The sequence below is a fragment of the Dendropsophus ebraccatus genome, chromosome 7 (assembly GCF_027789765.1).
Source record: "Dendropsophus ebraccatus isolate aDenEbr1 chromosome 7, aDenEbr1.pat, whole genome shotgun sequence".
NCBI lineage: Eukaryota > Metazoa > Chordata > Amphibia > Anura > Hylidae > Dendropsophus > Dendropsophus ebraccatus.
In genome coordinates this window covers 146622772-146645492 of record NC_091460.1, presented here as the reverse complement: position 1 = coordinate 146645492, position 22721 = coordinate 146622772, and the positions used below count along the sequence as shown (strand labels likewise).

General features: G+C 40.9%; 1 protein-coding gene across 2 annotated transcripts in view; it reads left to right on the top strand.

The window, feature by feature from the left end:
* The window catches only part of LRBA (LPS responsive beige-like anchor protein), a 384885-nt gene that overhangs the window by 89785 nt on the left and 272379 nt on the right, over nt 1-22721 (top strand). For both annotated transcript variants that reach the window (XM_069978673.1, XM_069978674.1), the window contains exons 31-33: nt 3847-3925; nt 4376-4509; nt 7349-7410. In XM_069978673.1, the coding sequence (XP_069834774.1) occupies nt 3847-3925; nt 4376-4509; nt 7349-7410 (275 nt within the window). The remainder of the gene's footprint in view (nt 1-3846; nt 3926-4375; nt 4510-7348; nt 7411-22721) is intronic.

The following is a 22721-nucleotide window of genomic DNA, read 5'->3' as shown; positions in this document are numbered from 1 at the left end:
TGTTATGGTGGATATTATGTGGATGTTATGGTGGATATTATATGGATGTTATGGTGGATATTATATGGATGTTATGATGGATATTATGTGGCTGTTATGTTGGATATTATATGGATGTTATGGTGGATATTATATGGATATTCTGGTTATTATATGGGAGAGAAGTCGCTGACAGTGATATTTAAAGGGAATCTGAAGGGCCCTAATGCTGTAATACTCTGTAATGGCCGAGATTAGCAGATTGAAATCACATTGGAGAACATACAAATACTTACGGCTTTTTATGAGGCAGCGGGAGAGAGAAAGGCTCTTAAATGATACTTTATTGCAGAGACATTATTTGTCTCGAGCCTCGGGGACTGTGAGCGCTCCGTACGCCGTGCCGGGAAGGGTGCGAGACAGATGATCTATTTGCATTTTCTTTTATGTTCTTGTGAGTGTCTGTAAAGCTGTCAGCTTGAAGGAGCCAGTTTATCAGCCGAGGGATAAGAGCGATAAGCCGGCCTGATTCCGTATGTTTGGACTGGCTACTGTCGTTATTACCGCATGTTTTTGTTGTAGAATTATCACGTGTCGGGTGTCTACACAAAGTCACAATTTTAACACATGCCACAGTACAAATCTGATATCCTTTTGTATGATGCTGATGGAATATGTACGTATGCTGATGTCCCCCGAGCCCTGCTGAACCAGCCAAGAACCTGTACTGGCACATGGTCCGTGTAATTCACAACTATTACTAGCCCGTCCCTGATATAAGGATTTTTCAGTATGTTCAAAGACCATGATCAGCTGACCTTGTGCATGTTGGCTGATCCTGATCTTTTACCAAGCGTTATTACGTCACACGGTTATTGTTTGGAACGGTTGGCAATGGGCCAAGTACAGCCAATAATCGTTTTGTGTAATAGGGCCTTTAAAAATTCCACAATAAAGAAGTAACGGAAAAAAGAAATGAACAGCAAACGTGCTAAAATGTTATTTAATGCGGCACGGGGACATAGGAGTATAGTGTCTTTTTAAATCCGCCCTTCCCGGTACGTCTCTTTTAAGTACATTAAAATACAGTAAACTTTGTTCTATAGGTTATCGGAGGCATCTTCTGTCGTGTAGTTCTCCTTCCACTGTCTAGGGACTTTCTATAAATTACTTCAGATGTATCTGAAAAGCAATGTCTGTAATCTAGTAAATAAGAGACAGGCGCTGAGAATAAGGAAGGTGCAGTTTCTCATTAAATTTTTTGCATCCCTGTTATAATTTTCAACAAAACTGTTAAAACAAAGCTATACTTACCAGGTCCAGGTCCAGTTTCCTTAAGGCAGCTATAACACAGCTATGCTTACTGTATCCAGGTCCAGTTTCCTTAAGGCATCTATAACACAGCTATACTTACTGTATCCAGGTCCAGTCTCCTGAAGGCAGCTATAACACAGCTATACTTACTGTATCCAGGTCCAGTCTCCTGAAGGCAGCTATATAACAGCTATACTTACTGTATATAGGTCCAGTCTCCTGAAGGCTGCTATATAACAGCTATACTTACTGTATCCAGGTCCAGTCTCCTGAAGGCAGCTATAACACAGCTATACTTACTGTATCCAGGTCCAGTCTCCTGAAGGCAGCTATAACACAGCTATACTTACTGTATCCAGGTCCAGTCTCCTGAAGGCAGCTATAACACAGCTATACTTACTGTATCCAGGTCCAGTTTCCTGAAGGCTGCTATATAACAGATATACTTACTGTATCCAGGTCCAGTCTCCTGAAGGCAGCTATATAACAGCTATACTTACTGTATCCAGGTCCAGTCTCCTGAAGGCAGCTATATAACAGCTATACTTACTGTATCCAGGTCCAGCCTTCTGAAGGCAGCTATAGAACAGCTATACTTACTGTATCCAGGTCCAGTCTCCTGAAGGCTGCTATATAACAGCTATACTTACTGTATCCAGGTCCAGTCTCCTGAAGGCAGCTATATAACAGATATACTTACTGTATCCAGGTCCAGTCTCCTGAAGGCAGCTATATAACAGCTATACTTACTGTATCCAGGTCCAGTCTCCTGAAGGCAGCTATATAACAGTTATACTTACTGTATCCAGGTCCAGCCTTCTGAAGGCAGCTATATAACAGGTATACTTACTGTATCCAGGTCCAGTCCCCTGAAGGCTGCTATATAACAGCTATACTTACTGTATCCAGGTCCAGTCTCCTGAAGGCTGCTATATAACAGCTATACTTACTGTATGCAGGTCCAGTCTCCTGAAGGCTGCTATATAACAGCTATACTTACTGTATCCAGGTCCAGTCTCCTGAAGGCTGCTATATACCAGCTATACTTACTGTATCCAGGTCTAGTCTCATGAAGGCTGCTATATAACAGCTATACTTACTGTATCCAGGTCCAGTCTCCTGAAGGCTGCTATATAACAGCTATACTTACTGTATCCAGGTCCAGTCTCCTGAAAGCTGCTATATAACAGCTATACTTACTGTATCCAGGTCCAGTCTCCTGAAGGCTGCTATATAACAGCTATACTTACTGTATGCAGGTCCAGTCTCCTGAAGGCTGCTATATAACAGCTATACTTACTGTATCCAGGTCCAGTCTCCTGAAGGCTGCTATATACCAGCTATACTTACTGTATCCAGGTCTAGTCTTATGAAGGCTGCTATATAACAGCTATACTTACTGTATCCAGGTCCAGTCTCCTGAAGGCTGCTATATAACAGCTATACTTACTGTATACAGGTCCAGTCTCCTGAAGTCTGCTATATAACAGCTATACTTACTGTATGCAGGTCCAGTCTCCTGAAGGCTGCTATATAACAGCTATACTTACTGTATCCAGGTCCAGTCTCCTGAAGGCTGCTATATACCAGCTATACTTACTGTATCCAGGTCTAGTCTCATGAAGGCTGCTATATAACAGCTATACTTACTGTATCCAGGTCCAGTCTCCTGAAGGCTGCTATATAACAGCTATACTTACTGTATCCAGGTCCAGTCTCCTGAAAGCTGCTATATAACAGCTATACTTACTGTATCCAGGTCCAGTCTCCTGAAGGCTGCTATATACCAGCTATACTTACTGTATCCAGGTCTAGTCTCATGAAGGCTGCTATATAACAGCTATACTTACTGTATCCAGGTCCAGTCTCCTGAAGGCTGCTATATAACAGCTATACTTACTGTATCCAGGTCCAGTCTCCTGAAGCTTTTTAGACTTGTGCTGGTTGAAAAAAGAGACTAAAGACGTGAAGTCCCAGCTCAATGTGTCCATCAATCACATGACTGTCTTTTCTGGGAGCGCAGATGACCTGGGAAACATTGGACTTATGTATTTACGCTCCTCGAAAAAGAGTCTAACCGTAGGAAGTTCCGTGTTTTCCATGATTACTGAAACAAAAGTAATGAATGTAAATGGCAAATTTGCTTTATATCACATCTGTTGTTTTAGGTTTTGAAAGTTATAAAGACAGTGACACTGATAAGCTGTGTGAATGCACGTTCTCACTCCTAATTTCCCCTATGAAAAGCATGGTCAGCTCAGCTGAGGGTGCATGTATATTTCGGTGGGGCAGGTTCTGCTGCTATAGTAATCTGACAGTAGCTATCTGCTTGATACTTCTGTTCTCAAGCAGATAAAGTCCAACAGGTTTAACCTGCAGCCACACACTAGCTTATCTTATCCAGGACAGATCTTGTATTAGAAGCAGCTATTTGACGGTACAAGTGGTTTGCGGGGGTCAGATTGTGGGTACAGAGTCACTTTAAAATAATTCCTATTTCTTTCTTAGATGTGTACCTCATATATTATAATACTTTTTTTCTCCCTTTCTCAGGCAGCGGATCATCTAATGCAAAGCTGCCATCCGTCCAGGCTGTGGACTCTGTTCTGGAAGATTCTGCTTCTCACATGAGGTATAGGCTGCGTTCTTCTCTGCCCGGCTCCTTGATTGATATGTTGTCACCATTCTACTTTCTTAATTCTATTATTAGTACTTTTTATTGGAATATTGTACAATAACCCTTTGGATCAGGACTTGTTCGGGCTTGTGGTTTCATTTGAGATAAAAGTATTTAAGGTGTGTGTATATAGGAAGGGTCAGGACACAACTATTAGGTAGGATGGGCTTTAAGCGAATCTGCCAAACCCCTCCCCCACTTCTAAATGAGTGGTGCCATATGGGAGGGGCCATGGTCCTAGGGCACCTTGTGGCAGCATGTGTCTTCTCCAAGCATGGTTTACCTCACTGTCTTGCGGTGTGCAGACAGTGAGAACAGTCTCTTATAATAGTCTGGTAACATGATAATTGATTTTCTTCATGTCTCCCATATCTAAAGTAACATTTCTTTCCCTTTTTATATTAGTATTACAGAGAGATTGGAACATGCACTGGAAAAGGCCGCTCCGCTCCTGAGGGAGATATTTGTGGACTTCGCTCCATTTCTGTCTCGTACCCTTTTAGGAAGTCATGGCCAAGAGTTACTTATTGAGGGGACAAGTAAGTGTTAAGTGTGTGGGGTCCTCCTGACAGGATGTAGGTGATGTTGCTGGATTTTCGCCACCCAACCCCTTTGTTTTGGGAGGAATAAGCTGGCGCCAGAGCTGTTTGGTGGCTTTCCACTCCGATTCTTCTAGAGAACTTTTGAAATTGTATTTGTGTTGAATGTTAATGTATATGGAGAGGCCGGGAAAGAGAACGGTCTGCTTGAACAACGGTTATGTATCGGCACCTCCTAGTTACCGTGCAGCACTTTACTGTATGATGATGTGTCTCTTGGACTTTCAGATAAAGAATGGTGAGGAGCCCATAAACATGTATATCTCCTAGAGACCCGACTAATCACCAGCACCCCGATCTCTAAAAATAGGAATGAATAAATAAAGAGATTTGAAGAACAGCACAAGTAATAGTGAGGGAAAGGGGGCAGATAAAGGTTTGGCTAAAAGAGGGGCAAAAAAAGATGGTAGTATTGTGAAATTCAGGTACTACACATTAAAATTACTTGATGAATATACAATGTTTTGCCATCAAGAAAACTACTGCTGTGGGGCACCCGTCAAGGGGGTCCGTCGTCTCCATCCCTGTTTGCACTGGCGATTGTAAAGGAAATTGCTATGGTGGGCAGAATGGATAACATTGGGTTATATGCAGATAAAATGATAATGATAATAAATATATATATATATATATATATATATATATATATATATATATATATATATATATATATATATATATATATATAGCTACTTCCGCTCTTCCTCATGTTATTTCATTTACTGATGATTTGGGGAGATTCTCTGGTCTGACGAACAATTGGAGTAAGTCGGCCCTGATGTTGTTTCCCACCTTGATATCCCCAGTTGGCTGCTATCTCTAGCTAGATGTATTTGTTATATATTATAATGTAATTATATACTAAATATATTGCAGCACAGTGCCGTAATAATCGCATCACATTTATTTTGTACCAGTAATATTATTGTAACCGTCTTCATCTGAGGAAATGGTAGGCATAAGCTTACACTGTCCACTTTGCAGCAACCTAAATGGATGGCAGGTACTGCTCTTCCTAATTTCCAAATTTTATTATAGGAAACGCCCTGATTTCTAGCATTCGAATGATTGAATTTCAAAAAATTTACAGATGTCTGTAGTCATAGCACAAGATACATTGTATGTTAATGAAGTTATACAAGGTTCTTTATATGACATTTTGACTTGTATCATGTAAATAATTTAGGACGTGTTCTATTTATCTGAACATTGTGGCTGGGTCTATAAAGTACGGTTCCGGATCCATCTCATCCACTTCTATCTTGAGAGTATAATCAATGAGAAATATCCTATCGGTACATAGCTATGTTTTTGCTTGGGTTTAATATGGGGCCAAGGGTCAAAGTACTAATAAGAGTGTAGGGGATGTCTGCTGCCACTGAGCAAAATGGAAACTTGATTGATAGCTTGAGGGCTGAAGTCCGGGGACGGCAGTGGAGAAAGCAAAGGTCAATCAACCATTTCCCTTCCCCGCATATATAATGCTCATTCTGTTTCTGATATTAAGGATTCACTCGGCGTATGTTTTACATCTTTTTAGGTTACTGAGCAAAGAAATCATAACCTGCCTGAGATTGATCTGGGATGTTGTTTTTCATTATATTTCCCTCCTGTCTTTATGTATCAATTACAAGTGTGCATGAAACAGAAAAGACTATGTTTCTGATTTTGTGTCATTATTTGCTGTCTATGTGACTCTACATTTACTGCTTTCCCTGGTTATAGCGGACTGGGGAAAGTGTTTGTCCTATGAGACTAAGGCTCCTTTTACACCTGGCAACCTTCGGCATCTGTGGCTGCAAGCAAGCATCGACATCAACCCTCGCTTGCAGTACCTTTACACAGCATAACCAATCATGCGGCTGGGCTGCACCAACAATACAGGGCCATTTAAATACATTTCTGTTGGCCGCGCCGCACATTCCCTGTTTACAAACAAAAACACAAAATGATGCAGCATCTTGCCGCTAATGGCAAGACAGAGACCTAATACAGATATGAAAAGCACTAAAAGCTGCCCCCCACCCCTAACTGCTAAAACTGCCTACAGCAGCCAATTGCAGCTCAGCTCCCGCAGCAGCCGATTGCAGCTCAGCTCCCGCAGCAGCCGATTGCAGCTCAGCTCCCGCAGCAGCCGATTGCAGCTCAGCTCCCGCAGCAGCCGATTGCAGCTCAGCTGCCGCAGCAGCCGATTGCAGCTCAGCTGCCGCAGCAGCCGATTGCAGCTCAGCTCCCGCAGCAGCCGATTGCAGCTCAGCTCCCGCAGCAGCCGATTGCAGCTCAGCTCCCGCAGCAGCCGATTGCAGCTCAGCTCCCGCAGCAGCCGATTGCAGCTCAGCTCCCGCAGCAGCCGATTGCAGCTCAGCTCCCGCAGCAGCCGATTGCAGCTCAGCTCCCGCAGCAGCCGATTGCAGCTCAGCTCCTGCAGCTTACCAGAGCTAAAAGCTGCGCTGTGATTGGTTGCTGTGAGAGCTGCGCTGTGATTGGTTGCTGTGGGCAGTTTACACATTTTGATAAATCTCCCCCTATATCTATACGGTATAGATTTCTAAATTTTAATTTAAAAAGAAAAAGTAGGTGTAATAATAGAAGCCATGTGTAAGGGAACCAACATTTTTTTTTCCCCATCGCACTTTTGCCTCGAAATGTAATGTAGAGTCGTCCAGTGTACATTCTGACCAGTGGTACAAAGATGATAAATAATTGATCTGATCTTTTATATTGATACTTTTTTCCCCTTATCCGGTAACTGTACATGTTCTCCTTTTTGTTTTTGAAGGTCTGGTGTGCATGAAGTCCAGCAGCTCAGTGGTGGAGTTGGTCATGCTGCTGTGCTCCCAGGTATGTATTCTTATAATCAGTGAAATATAATAATTTATCATGTAAGTGGTTGAACGACCGGGACGGAATAAGAGGTAGGTAGGGTACACGTTTGGTCTACCCTTTTTTTTTTATAAATCACAGAAGAAGATAAAAGGGCAATGGCCTCACCACCTTCTTATTTCTTAATGTATTATTATTGTGTTAGTGGTTCTCAGTGTACATCAGATTGGTGCATAAGTGACAGCTAAGATTAGGTGGTCGGCATTATAAAACCGCCTACCTGGGCAACAGAGTTTCAAGAATTAAAGGGAACCCCTGCCACTCTTGTATCTTCCACTGAGCATGCTGCAGTGATATTCCCTTTATTGTACACATTGTGGCATAGAGTCTTGTATGGCACAAGACCACTGAGGCCAATGATTGTCTACAGCATCATGTGAACAATGTATGTAGCATCACTGGCACAGGCTATCCTGGTGGGCAAAGGCAGCAACAGCTTAAAATGGTCAATATTTCAGCTCTATTTGCTATCCAGGTATCCTAACTTTTGGATATCCCTTCATATTCCAAAAAATGGCTGATTACCCCAGAAGAAACCTCTCAAGTCTTGACCAATGCTCTCTGCTGGTCACAGCATAGCAAAGAGGAGTACGTGCTGTGCCGTGATTGGCCAGAGAAGTAAGAGAAAGTTATGTGTGTCTACTTACAGCCTGGTTCCCATCCCCCAAATGGAGAGAATGACCGGGCTGGGATACAGTATGCCTCACAGTGGTTTATGTCCATTCATTGTAGTGGCACTGTAACCAAAGTATCCTGGCGTCGAAAATCTTTATTGAGATGATGGGTTGTAGCATTGTGTTCAACCAGTTATACTCACTATGGCAAACCTCCAGGAAATAAACCTGTAGGAAGAACAGGCAGGCTATGTGCACAGGTGATGATCCCAGTTAGTAGAGATGGGTTCGGGAGCGGCTCTAGATAGATTGTTCTAGGTTAAAAAAAAAAAAAATAATTGTATTAAGACAAGTTTCAGAATTTCGAATGATAATTTAAATGGGTAAAAAAAATAAGATTAACGTTTTTGATGATGTTGTATTACGGTATAGAAGTGTATAGGGAGCTAAGCTGTAAACCCTGAGTGACCTCCGGTAATGAGAACACCACGGTTTAATCCATCTTCTATCTTCTCCATTTTTAGCTGTAATTAAAGGAAAATGGTTTTATTGAGTTCTAGTATCTGCTAAAAATAAGATGTCCCTTTGCTATAATTCTGCTTGTAAATCTTGTGGTTGGATGGGTTAGAATAGCTTTTCTTAATGAGTAGTGTATCAGTCTGTAGGTCAAGGGTTCTGACCCATTGACAAACCTTTGACCTTCATTTGCAGCCATCATGGCTATCCTGCCCAATGAATAAGGATAATGCAGAATGAATGTTTCTTTCCATCGATTTGCTTTATGTTACTGCTTATGCCACCAAATTTATTTAAACAGAACTGATAGACATTTCATGAATACAAATGAAGGAATCATAGAAGGTGTGAGGAATCAATGATGCCCATTGTCAATAAGGCGCAATAAGAACAATTACTCCAGGAGATTACACCAAATGGATTTTACAATAAAGTATCACAAAGTAGTTATATTTCTAGTGAGATTATTATCTTAATCTCGGGTCACAGAGTAGCGTTTTATAGAAATAATGAACTTTCTGTCCCTCAAAGTAATTGAAATATCCACGTCCCATGTGATGTGTCCAGATAAGTGTGGCTGCAAGGTTTTCCTTAGGTCAAAATAGATATTAACAATTATGAAATAAAATAAAAAAAACAAACAGTAATTAGAAAACGGCCTTTATAGTAAGGCACATTAATGCAGTGGTTGCAGCATTTTTGCACTTTGTTTCTTTTGAAATCTGATCTGTTTTACATAGTGAAAATCTACGTACAGTCAGCAAACACACGACATAGCAATACTGTATGTAAGACGTAACGGAAAGAGATCCACTTTTTGTTGTGGGAACAGTTTTTTCAACAATAGACTTTGGCTGGGTTCACACTAATCATTTTTTTTTTTTTATGACAAAACAAATGGAAAAGCGGATTTGTGTGCATCCTTTTTTCCATTGATCTGTTGTGTTTTTTTTTTTTTTTTTTTTAATTTAATGAAATGCACACAAATGCATTTCGTTTTTCATTTTTTCGTCTGTTTTTTTTTTTTTTGTTGTTGCAAAAACACCTAATAAAAACGGATTGCACAAACGTACTGTGAACCCAACCTTTCTGGGGGAGAATTTACTAAGGCAGGTCTTTCTGTATTAGCATAGCATAGATGTTTTAAAGGCAAGAAGGGTCACATGGTTGTGACTTTTTGATCTTTTTATTCAATCTTTTTATGATATGTGATATAACCAAAAATTTGAAATTTTGTCTTTTTTGTTTTACACCATTCTCTGTTCTTATCTGTAGCAGAATGTTCTATTTTAATAGTTTTAGGGTGACTTTTAAGCCCCCATATGGGACTTTTATAAGGAATCGTGCGATTACTTACGCACTGTTTTAGGACACTCTTAAACTGTGCATGTTTGAGATTATCCTGATTATCCAGGGTTGTGCATTCCAGAGGACTGGTGCTACGTGAGTCTCTGACACAGAAGTGGGATTACCGAGGATCTGGTTTACATCTGATCTTCAGCAAAACATAGAGCAAGGCTGAGATGAGTTTAAACTAAACTCTAATGGTGCATTTACACAGGCAGATTTGTCTGACAGATTTTGGAAGCCAAACCCCGGAATGGATTTGAAAAAAGGAGAAATCTCAGTCTTTCCTTTATGACCCGTTCCCTGTTTATAGTCTGTTCCTGGCTTTGGCGTCAAAAATCTGACAGATAAATCTGCCTGTGTAAATGCACCATAAGGGTTCTATTACACGAAGTGACTCTCAACCAACATGCACAATGTCAGCTGATCTCTGGTTTACAGCAGGAACCAAAATCCCAATGCCGATATCTGGCCGTCGCTCTGTGTATCAGGGGTGTGGCAGAAGCAGAACGGCGCTATCTCCTATGGGCTCCCCAGACCATCTAAAGATTGTCCGGGGAGATCCACCCGCAGCTCCCTTCGACTCCCCTGCTCTTATGTGCTCGTTGTCATTGTGTGTAATAGTGACAACAGCGAACGGAGAACAAAAGGCAAGTGCTGACCTGACAGGTTGGCGCTCACTTGCTCCTCCAGATTGGGCCGTGTAATAAGGCCCTTAAGTGAATACGCAGCCAATGCAGTGAATGGTACAGGGTAAAGACATGAGTGTAGCAGTTGGACAGAAAGACAAGTCACTGTATAAGGTTACTGCATTCAGAATAGACTGGAAAGAGAAGAATGTGAAGAGTGGAGGACCAGTTGCTGTAGTCAACTCAAGAATGAATCAGGGCAAGAGGTAAAACCTGGGAAAATCTGGCACTTCCATTAAACTTCTATCTCTATTCAAAGAGGAGTTTAAAAGCATCATAAACTTTTGACTTCAGCAGTGAGACCCCCAGGATAAAAACATTACGTAACATTTATCTTATCACACAATAAAATGCTACTTATTTTTAGCGTTGTTCGATGACCATGTCAATTATTTCTGGCAGTTTTGTATTAATTTTAAGGCAGTTTTCAATGCAACAATATCCGATGTTTTATTCTCAAGACAATGGCCATTGTTTTTGTGACACACAATGGCCTCTATCCGTACGTTGTTTGAACATAGTCTTAAAGGGGTTTTACCAATTAAAAATTAAGAGATTGAAAGGGGTCTGGCCACTCCCCCCGACGATTTCTAGACCGAGTTTGGTACAGCACTAGTTCTCACACACATTTTATTTCAGTAAATATACATGACTGGTGATGGATTCACACGTGCGGTTTTAATGTAGTACCTAACATTTGGGGCATATTTTGGGATGTATAGGCCTGCCGTGTTTTATCGCTCAAAAATTGTGAAGTGAAGGTGGCTTAAGTGTTATTTACTGCACCATGAGTTTAATTTGTTTGTGTTTTTTTGTGTTTGTTTTTGGGTCGTATAGAGAGGTCAGTGGGAAAAGTACAAAAAAGTAAAAACAAAAAGCCATTGTTTTTAGTGCATTCTGTGTTTTACTATTAGCTTTAGGCTACCATCTAACCACAGTGATTCTTGGAAGGAAAAAAGGTCAGGAAAAGAATCACAAAAACATGCCAAAAAACAGGGGCTTTACTACAAGATGAGATTGAGGTCTGTCGCCGTGTTTGCAGAATTTTTGTGCTGCAGCTTTAGAAGCCTTGTGCCAGCAAACTAAATGACATTTTCTAATGCATCAATTCATCATATATGTCAGTGTTTTGTATAATCTAACAAAGCTGCATATGGAACAATTGTTTTAGAGGAGTTGTATTGATTCCCTTCAAAGACCTGGTGGAAATGCATGTTATCTAATGGAGTAACACAAGCTTTCCTCGCTGGCAGTTTGGAAGTGTGAATGATAAAAACTCTAGGCCCAGAATTGGCTCCAGATGCTTTGGGCTCGTCGTAGGGTGATAATTACATTTTTCACTTACAATTTTCCTTATTCAGAGAGGTCATAGTGGCAGTAACCAAAGTGATTCATTTTGTTAAGAAGTGAACTGTCCTTTGGCTGTATGAAACCTGGAGATACATGAAATTGCACGTCTGCTCCGTGGCTTGCAGATACTGGGAGGAGAGCTCTTGAATTTGATGGATTGGCTTTTGGCGTTTTTGGGAGGGGTGTGCTCAGATAAGGTAGGAAGGGAGATGCGGCTGCTAAAATTCTAATTAATTTTTTGTTTAAATGATGGAAGGGTTCGAGTGCCAAAGATCGAGAGATCAGGTCAAAAACTGGATTTTAATCACGTAAATAATATGGTCGAGTTGCAAAGTTAACATGAACAAATGTTGTGTGAAACTTTTCCCATTAGTCATGTCTTCTGGATGTGATGAAGTAAAGCAATAAGCTCGGATATCCTGATATAATGGAAGAATCCGCATCCACATAGACTCGTGTTTACGTTACACTTTCCCTTTTTTTCGGGGTCTGGGGTATCAGAATCCAACAATTATTCCTTTGTATGTGAAGTGGTGGGATAATGCTAAGTAAGTGGCTAAGTGGCTCTTTCTGCATATAAAAGTCGTGTTGTAGTAACATATGCTGCCTACCACAAGGGGATTCTGGTTTTGTATTTTTATTTCCGCAATCCCTCAGTGAGAGAAGATATTGTCGCCAGCGTCGATCAGCAGGTCTCTTATTTTGAATTTATGTTGCATTGTCTTAGCTTCAAGACTTTGTTACTACTGTTGGACAAAGAATACGCAATGTTCCGTTGTGGCTCCAGTCATTGGGATTCATTAGTTTTCATTAGGACCTATTTTCAAGTATTTTGAGGTAATTTGAGGGGAGTTTTCTTTTTTGAGGTCTATTGACTTCAATGAAGACTCAGTAATTGTTTTATTCTGAAGAGCCCCTACCAACTAAAAGGGATTGCCCGATAGAGACGAGCCACTTTGAAGTGAATGTGCCCTATGTAAGAGCAGCATACACCTAGTGACCGGGGGCCAGAGGAAAATTCTGTCTTAAGCTGCGTTCACACTAGGGTTTTTGTAATCCCTTTTTTTTTTTTTTCCCATCCGTTCTTTACAAAAATCATTTTTTTCCATGACTTCCATCATGTGTGTGTGTGTGTGTGTGTGTGTGTGTGTATATATATATATATATATATATATATATATATATATATATATATATATATATATATATATATATATATATATATATATATATATAGATAGATATAATATTTATTTATATTATTATTATTATTTTAGCGTACACAAAAATTTAGTTGACCAAGTTTTTGTGTACATTAAAAGATCAGATACGTTTTTTAATAATGGAAGTAAATGGAAAAACAAATCAAAATGTATGCACAAAAAAAACATTCATACTTCATGCTGATGGGATGCATCTGACACCATCTCTGTTTCAGTACATGAATATTGCAGGATACTGAGCTCTTGCTGCAGCCCATTGTTATTAATAGCAATTTTTCCAGGTGCATCAGTGTTTTACTCTTGTCCCGTTACCAAGTTGCCGCTGTTATAGGGCAGTATAATTCTGGTGACAGATATATAAATAAAACTGGAAAGATTTCAAGCAAGTAACTTTTGTATGTGGACAGGTATATAGAGTCAGTATATCCAATAACTTATATTGTACTTTTTTTTTAAGTACCTAAAGCCGCCCCTACACTTTAGGATATGGTGTTAACTCTTTGGTTGCTATTCTTCCCGTGTGTATTAGTTTTGTCAAAATGTGCAATTATGTTTAATGACTATGTACTGTGAAACTGGTTAGTTGATGTACCTACACTGTGGCAACGTCTGCCACACTCCCCCATCTACACCTTCCCTTCCCTTCCCTACCCCATCCACCATTGTATGTAGGTTTGTTTGTTTTTTTAAGTTGAAACTTAATGAAAAAAAAAACTCCTGGCAGTGACCTTTATCCAGTAGAAACAAAGAATTTGGCATTTTAAAATGCAGCATAAAGATTCTTTTTTTTATTATACTCTTACAAGATCAGGATTTGATGCAGCAGATATCAGTGTAACTAAATGACTTAACAACCGCATCAGAAATGCTGCAGATCCCGTACATGTGAATGGTCACTTACCCTGACTTCTGCCCTTGGAGAACGGTTGGGACACACATACACACAGCCTCTCTGTATATAGTTTGCAACAATGAAAAAAGATAAAAGATACAGCTCACTGGTAGAATATAATTCAGTGGCAACGTTAGTTTGGAGGAGAGGGTGCACAAACCTCTGGGCATTGGCCAGACGCTGAATGCTGGAGAGGCCAGAGTATGAGGTGGTGAAGTCGGCACTCCTGGACATAAGCAGCGGAAACTTCACTTTTATTTGTGCATCTAAAAACTGGAAAAATTCATTCATGTCATGAATTCTTTTAGTTTTTAGATGCATGAATAAAAGTGTGTGCAGATCCTGCCCAAGCAAAATGTCACAGGAGCATAGAAGAAGAGGCGAGCAGTGGGTACCAAGTGTCATAAGAGGGTCCGCAGTGGGGCAGGTGAGTATGGCTTTTTTCCTAGGGCTTTGGGAGGCATTAGGTAAAATACCTCCCAGACTGGAAAGTCATGGCGGTGACAGCTCATTCAGCCAATCACAGGCTGCTGCAGTGTCCCACCTCAGTCAGTGATTGGCTGATCGGTCTGTCAATGCTGAGATGACCCTACACTACCGTTCAAAAGTTTGGGGTCAAATTGAAATGTCCTTATTTTTGAAGGAAAGGCACTGTACTTTTCAATGAAGATAACGTTAAACTAGTCCTAACTTTAAAACAAATCCACTCTATACATTGCTAATGTGGTAAATGACTATTCTAGCTGCAAATGTCTGTTTTTTTGGTGCAATATCTACATTGGAGTAATAGTTGCTGGAAATGGGCCTCTATACACCTGTGTTCTAATGGTACATTGTGTTTGCTCATTGGCTCAGAAGGCTAATTGATGATTAGAAAACCCTTGTGCAATCATGTTCACACATCAGAAAACAGTCTAGCTCCTTACAGAAGCATCACATTTGTGGGGTCAATTAAACGCTCAAAATGGCCAGAAAAAGAGAACTTTCATCTGAAACTCGACAGTCTATTCTTGTTCTTAGAAATGAAGGATATTCCATGAGAGAAATTGCTAAGAAATTGAAGATTTCCTACAACGGTGTGTACTACTCCCTTCAGAGGACAGCACAAACAGGCTCTAACCAGAGTAGAAAAAGAAGTGGGAGGCCGCGTTGCACAACTAAGCAAGAAGATAAGCACATTAGAGTCTCTAGTTTGAGAAACAGACGCCTCACAGGTCCCTAACTGGCATCTTCATTAAATAGTACCCGCAAAACACCAGTGTCACCATCTACAGTGAAGAGGCGGCCGCCGGATTTTGGCCTTCAGGGCAGAGTGGCAAAGAAAAAGCCATATCTGAGACTGGCCAATAAAAGAAAAAGATTAAGATGGGCAAAAGAACACAGAGATTGGACAGAGGAAGACTGGAAAAAAGTTGTGGACGGATGAATCCAAGTTTGAGGTGTTTGGATGACAAAGAAGAACGTTTGTGAGATGCAGAAGAAATGAGAAGATGCTGGAAGAATGCCTGACGCCATCTGTTATACATGGTGGAGGTCATGTGATGGTCTGGGGTTGGTGCAGGTAAGGTGGGAGATTTGTACAGGGTAAAAGGGATTGTGAATAAGGAAGGCTATCACTCTGCACCGCCATGCCATACCCAGTGGGCAGCGCTTGGTTGGAGCCAATTTCATCCTACAACAGGACAATGACCCTAAACACCTCCAAATTGTGCAAGAACTATTTCCAGCAGAAGCAGCAGCTGGTATTCTATCCTAGGTAATGGAGTGGCCAGCGCAGTCACCAGATCACCACCCCATTGTGGGAGCAGCTGGACCGTATGGTACGCCAGAAGTGCCCATCCAACCAATCCAACTTGTGGGAGCTGCTTCTAGAAGCGTGGGGGGCAATTTCTCCAGCTTACCCCAACAGATTAATAGCTAGAATGCCAAAGGTGGGCAATGCTGGAATTGCTGCAAAAGGAGGATTCTGGGAGCAAAGCAAAGTGTGATGTAAGTACAATGTTATTTCACATACAAATCAGTATTTCTAACCTTGTCAATGTCTTGTCTCTATTTTCTATTCATTTCACAACGTACGGTGGTGAAGAAGTGGGACTTTTCATGGAAAACACTAAATTGTTTTGGTGACCCCAAACTTTTGAACGGTAGTGTAGGATCAACTCCATCTAGTCTTCTCCTCCTGACTAAACATTTCAACAGGGCCTGTCCCACTGACTCAAATAGATGTGCCCCTCATTTATCAACCTAGCTTTTCACCCGGTGGTGGACAAGCTGGTTTTCCTGGCTTGGTCTGTCTTAGGTTATGCTAGGTATGATCAAGTGGTGACAATCTGGGCAGCCCTCATTTATGACATTGCTGAAGACCCTTTAAAGAGGACATTTTCATGGTTAAACTCAGTTTGGTTACAATAGTAGCTGTCGCGGGTTATATTAAGCAGCAAGTCAACTATTTATATAAGCAGACGACCTTGTCCATGTTATGGCGGGGCATGGTGGGATTCTGAGATTGATTGTTAGTTTTTACGGTATTTTGTAATTTATTTTGTAATATAACTTTATTAAAATAAATGTATAGTTTTTTTTTTTTAATTACATATTCACTTCTGTTTACTTGATTCAGTAAGGGTCAGATATTTCAGAGCTATACAAGAGCAGGCTCTCAGTCCCCCCTCATGTACTGTATATTCTTATATACAGTATTCAGGGGTAGCATGCCCAAAACAATTGCTGTTTCCCACAGATAGCAGTCACTGCCTGTTGTGCAGAGGCTGTGGTACACAGCGATAAAGTACGTGGGAAACGGGACCTTGCTCTGTATAGCGCTATGTGGCAGCTATACCACCTACAGTACAACCTACAGCTATCCAGTCTTGTAGAATGAGGGACCAGTGGTCTCTATTACCAGGATAATGTCCCCTTCCACCTGAATGGTTTAAGGAACATAATAGAAACAAAGCTGTTGACTTGGTCTTTAAATTCCACTGATCTCTACATGATCGATGATCTGTGGAATGTGGCCGAAGAACAAATTCAGTCTATGATCGTACAACGTGCAGAACGTTAAGGATCTGCTAGTAATGTCTTTATGCCGGATACCACAGGACATTTATAGACTACCTCTTTAGGGTCCAGGTCCTGACCGGTTAGATCGCTCTCTTGTAGGTGCTGAGGGGGATTAACGCTGTGGTTGGTTTTAATGTTTTGTCTGATTTGTGGTAGATAAATGAATATGTACATATGTACAGACCACCTCTTTGGGAAGATCTATCCCTTAATCCTGAATTAAGGATCACTTAGTGAATTACTTTTCCTCTCACTGGGTTTAGTTGCTTGGATCTTTTCTGTTCCCGTCCAGCAATAATCTAGTATAGGGAGGAGGAGTGTGCGGGCTCTTCTATTGTAATGCAGCAGAGATGTCGGAGGATCCTTTATCCCTGAGCTCTGCTTTCCCCTTCTCTCGCTTTGACAGCTATGTTCCACTTAAGATTTAAGAAATATTTCATGTAATATTACTGCAGAAGATTTTGTTTATTTGACGTGAATATAGTTTCTGAAACAATAGACATCACCTTGAAGGCCACTTGATAAAAGCGTTGTTTTGCTCATCCTAATTCAGGTTGACATTCATTCCAATAACACTAGCTCCCTCCCAAGGCTCGCGGCTGGATTTATAGCTATGCATTGTGAAGTGCATCATTTAAAAATGGTTTTAACCCAAAACATCTAATAAATAAATAATGTGTATGGCTACTAGGTCGCAGACTTTCCAGACTAGAAATCATCCCATCGGATACTCAGCAGGCCACTATCGGAGGGGGCTGTCAGATAAATCTTGCAGGAGCTGCATTCATGTCCTGTAAATCACATGTTATTGTGTGAGCCTTCTGCCAGGTCATCTATTCTTCTCCCATTTATCAGAAATGCATAGGATGTGTTGGGAAAAGGAACATCATTGTGTCTGGCCCGTGTGTCCAGAGGAATTAATTAAATGAGGAAAAAAATACTATTAAATGTGAATTTGGAACTTGGCAGTTTTTCAGTCCACATCCGTAACATAGAAGAGTATGGGAGGATTCTCAGCGGCTGGAAGCCGGTTACATTGTAGCAATCGTTAATTCCACAAAACCAATGGAAGCGATTTGTTTCTGTTGATCCTGATATATTAGTACAGTTTCTGGGATGATACGAGATGTGGTCACTGTATGCAGATGAGCAGCTACCTGGTCGTATTGAGTATATTTCCACGGTATACACTTTGTAGCTTCATCCTCCCTAAAATTATGACAAGCGAGGGTCTAAAGGCCTCCATACTCTTCATACCAGGGATGGGGAACCTTCCGCCCTCCGGCTGCTGCAGAACTACAGTTACCATCAGGACTGGACAGCCTTTGGCTTTAGTTTGTGTATCAGAGGTTGGCATGGGGAAAGAAGTGATCTGTCAGACAATATGTCTGGTGTAGAGGGCCCTGTGTATACATATCTCAGACCTCTATATACCGTATATATATTTCCCTTTAACATGGGCCGATTATCGACCAGGAGTGTTGCTAGAATCGCCCTGCAGCCAATAGTCCATATGAAAGTGACAGCAATCAGCCAAGGAGCGTCTGATCGGGTCTTTAGAGCAGGCTTTAAAATTTATCATTATCAGACTCACATCTTTCTGTATAAACAGGGTTATGTGTGGCCGATAATGATAAAGGGAAACTGACAGCACAGATATATATGTGTGTGTATGTATGTGTGTGTGCATATACACTCACCGGCCACTTTATTAGGTACACCTGTCCAACTGCACGTTACCACTTAATTTCTAATCAGCCAATCACATGGCGGCAACTCAGTGCATTTAGGCATGTAGACATGGTCAAGACAATATCCTGCAGTTCAAACCGAGCATCAGTATGGGGAAGAAAGGTGATTTGAGGGCCTTTGAACGTGGCATGGTTGTTGGTGCCAGAAGGGCTGGTCTGAGTATTTCAGATATTGCTGATCTACTGGGATTTTCACGCACAACCATCTCTAGGGTTTACAGAGAATGGTCCGAAAAAGAAAAACCATCCAGTGAGCGGCAGTTCTGTGGGTGGAAATGCCTTGTTGATGCCAGAGGTCAGAGGAGAATGGGCAGACTGGTTCCAGCTGATAGAAAGGCAACAGTGACTCAAATAGCCAACCGTTACATCCAAGGTAGGCAGAAGAGCATCTCTGAACGCACAGTACCTCCAACTCTGAGGCAGATGGGCTACAGCAGCAGAAGACCACCTGTTACTAGCATGGTGTACCTAATAAAGTGGCCGGTGAGTGTATATAAATAAGCAGCAATGCATACTTACCATCACCGCTGCTAGGGACACAGCATGTCCTTCGGCTGAATCTTCCTACAGAAGGGTTTACAGGGGGTGGAGGTGGGGCCTGAAGATACTGTCTGAGGACTGAAAAGACATGCCACATCCCAAGCAGTGCGGATGGTATAGTATAGACTGCTTGTGATCCAGAAAGTGACAGCACAGATATATACATATCCCAGACCCTTTATCCCAGACCCCAATATAGACCTTCTATATATACACTACATATCTGTGCTGTCAGTTTCCAGGGCTGCACAAATGATAGAAGGATGGTTTGTGCAGCCCGAGTTACCATGTAACTCTTTATAATCCATATGCTCTGAGTATTCAGATATTTTATTCATACTCATTAATTTGAAAACTTGGCAGTGTAGTATAAAGGTTTACATGTAATGGGTAACATTTTAGGCCGTACAGGTCTGTTGTGATTTCTATATGATTGCATGCAAGCAACTTACTGAATATCTTGGAATGATGATTAATTAGGTAAAAGATTGCTTTGAATTTGACATGACCTTTAAGAAGACCAAAACTCCTGATACAATTACAGGATCCCATTTGCTTCCTGACATTTATTGTCATTTTGTGTAGACGCTGTGGCCATAATGTCCTCTGAAGCAGAAGCTCTGGTCCCATTCTGCTATATGCACATTTCTCTGCTCGCCTTGTTTTCTCTTATTTGTACAAATATAGCAAAACCTCAAGGTCATAATATACTGCCGTACTATATGGAATCCTAAATTATCCACAGTGCTCAGACTTTTTGATGTTTTCCTTGTAACACAAAAAATGCACATAAAATGCCATGTGCAGACAAGCTGTTATCGTTTTTTGTGGCTCCTTTTTTTTTTTATGGTGGGAGTTGGTTTTTATTTTTTTTTTCTTCAGTTTTTCCCTTATCTTGCCCTCTCCCTTTTTTTTTTTTTTTTCTTTAGCGGGGGATTTTATGAAGCCAGTATGCCTAGTTGGACTTATTTTCAACTTTTTTTTTTTTTTACAAGCGCCCAGATGGGAGGGGCTTATCATAAAGTGATCAGAAGGGGTTGAGGCTTCTGTATCATGCATGGTTTCTGTAATTTACACTATAGAACCAGCTTAGATTTCAAAAAGTAGCATATAGGCAGCCAATGAAGAGGCTTGCACTCCTGAATAAATCAAGTAACTCTGAAGTCAGTGGGAATTTACTTAAAGGGAATGTGTCGGTACCTGGGCCCTACCTGAGGTGGTGACAGTGTGCTGTAGTGCGCAGTCCCCCAGTTAGCATGGTCCCTTCTGGTAATTTTTCCATGCAGTGGATTATATACAATCTTGGGTCTCCTATTGTAATAAAGAGTCAGAGGTGTTGTGGCTCAGTGTTTGTGCTGCACTCTGGCCGCCTCAACCCTCAATACTGCCGGCCCCCTGCTCGCTGTCAGCCAATATCTGCAAACAGAGGACTGATCTGCAATCAGAGACACTGTCCGACAGCTGAGCGAGCAGCTTCGTGATTATTCATGAAGGAGTGGTGAGGTGACCAGAGTGCAACACTAACACTGAGCCACAACTCCTCTTTGACTCTTCATTACAGTAGGAGACCTTAGACTTTGCATAATCTACTGCACAAATTACCAAAAGGCACCATGCTCACTAGGGGACTGTCAGCAACTCAGGTAGGACCTGGAACATGACCGATTCCCTTTAAATTGTTTTTATCATGACATAAACTAAATTTATCCTGATGCATTATGTTGAATTGAAACAAATTTCAAATGGGATCAGATACATAGGGAAGAAAAGAAGTAATGTAAGTTACTTTACGTAAAACATCACATTTGTCCTCCTTTATATGTATGAATGTAGCACATATCTGATTTTATCTCTTCAAGGCCAGTGTGTAAAAACTCTGGCCGTGGTGAATTTCCCCCTGTATTTCTATGGACGGGCAGATGATCACTTTCACCATTGACGTTAATGGAACACATTGATATTTTGTGTTTCTATTTTCCAATGCTTTGTCCTATGACATCATTCATTAATAGCCATGTTGGACCAGGTGTGTTTTTTTTTTTTTTTTTGTCTTAGTGGCTTTTTTTGTCCTTTTTTTTTTCCGTTTGTTTTGTTGTGTTGGTGTTCTGTTTTTTTTTTTCTTTGACCTTGTGCTGCACTGTAGTGTTTTTTGTGCCTTTTTAAAAACAATCCAACAGATCCCAATTCAGCGTCTGAGTTTTTTGGTGAGGGGTTTTGGTCAATTATCATTTCCCTTTTCTCCCATTTTTTTTTTTTTTAGACGAGAAATGTTCACGTTTCTTCACATTCTGGTGTGCAGAGACTTTGCTTTGTCTCTGTATAATAAAGAGGTCACACGTCTGTGTGTTGTACTATATGTGCTATGACTTTCACACTTCATTGTAAAACTTATTTTGACTGCCTTTTAAAGCTCTCGGTTTGATGGGTAGAGACAGTTTTAGCGCTCTGAAATGTAAGCAGTATGTTACAGATGGTAATGACTGAAGGCCGTCATACTGTAGGTATAAACCAGTCATCTTCTGAAATACAAGGCTTCCTGTTGCGACTTCGGCACACTAGGGTTCAAAAAACAGAAGTTTTTACGGTGAAATTCATAGAAGAAGGAGTACACCCTGTGGCTTAGGAGTCTAGTCAGAAGGATGAGACCATGCTGACCTCTTAGCGAAGTCTTTGAACATTATTCTCAGGGGTGATTGATACAAAACAAAGTAATATCAACTGGCACTTAATTCTGGGAGCTCCCTGCTGGTCGGGCTATGCGTTGAAATGGAACTCTTCCTGACAGGAAGCAAAGCCCTAAATGTGGAGACGGCTCAAAGTAATGCGTGCTTTAATTTGGCCCCCTACTGTTACGACATAAGTGTTTGGCCATGAACATCTGACCAAGCTAAGTGCAGGGTTAGGCCTGCAGAAATGTAACGTCTCTGTCTGCAGCCGCATGGCGATCCCTCCATTGCTGCTTTTATCTTTATAGTTTAATTCTTATTGATGAAGCTCAGGTTGAATAAGTAAAGGCCGTATTACATGTAGCGATTATCGTTTAAAGATACGCTAAAACGAGTTATATGGTCGCTAATCGTTCCTCAGGACGACCCACACAACATGATTTATCGGCGAACAATTTATTACATGAACAAATATGTGAACGATCTGCGGACTACCAATGATAATCTTTCATTCATCATTTGACCATTGGGTGTTTATTACACAGAGAGTTAATCGCTCATTTCTGATTATAGGGATTTTTTAAACGATAATCACTTCATGTAATATGTCTTTAAGAC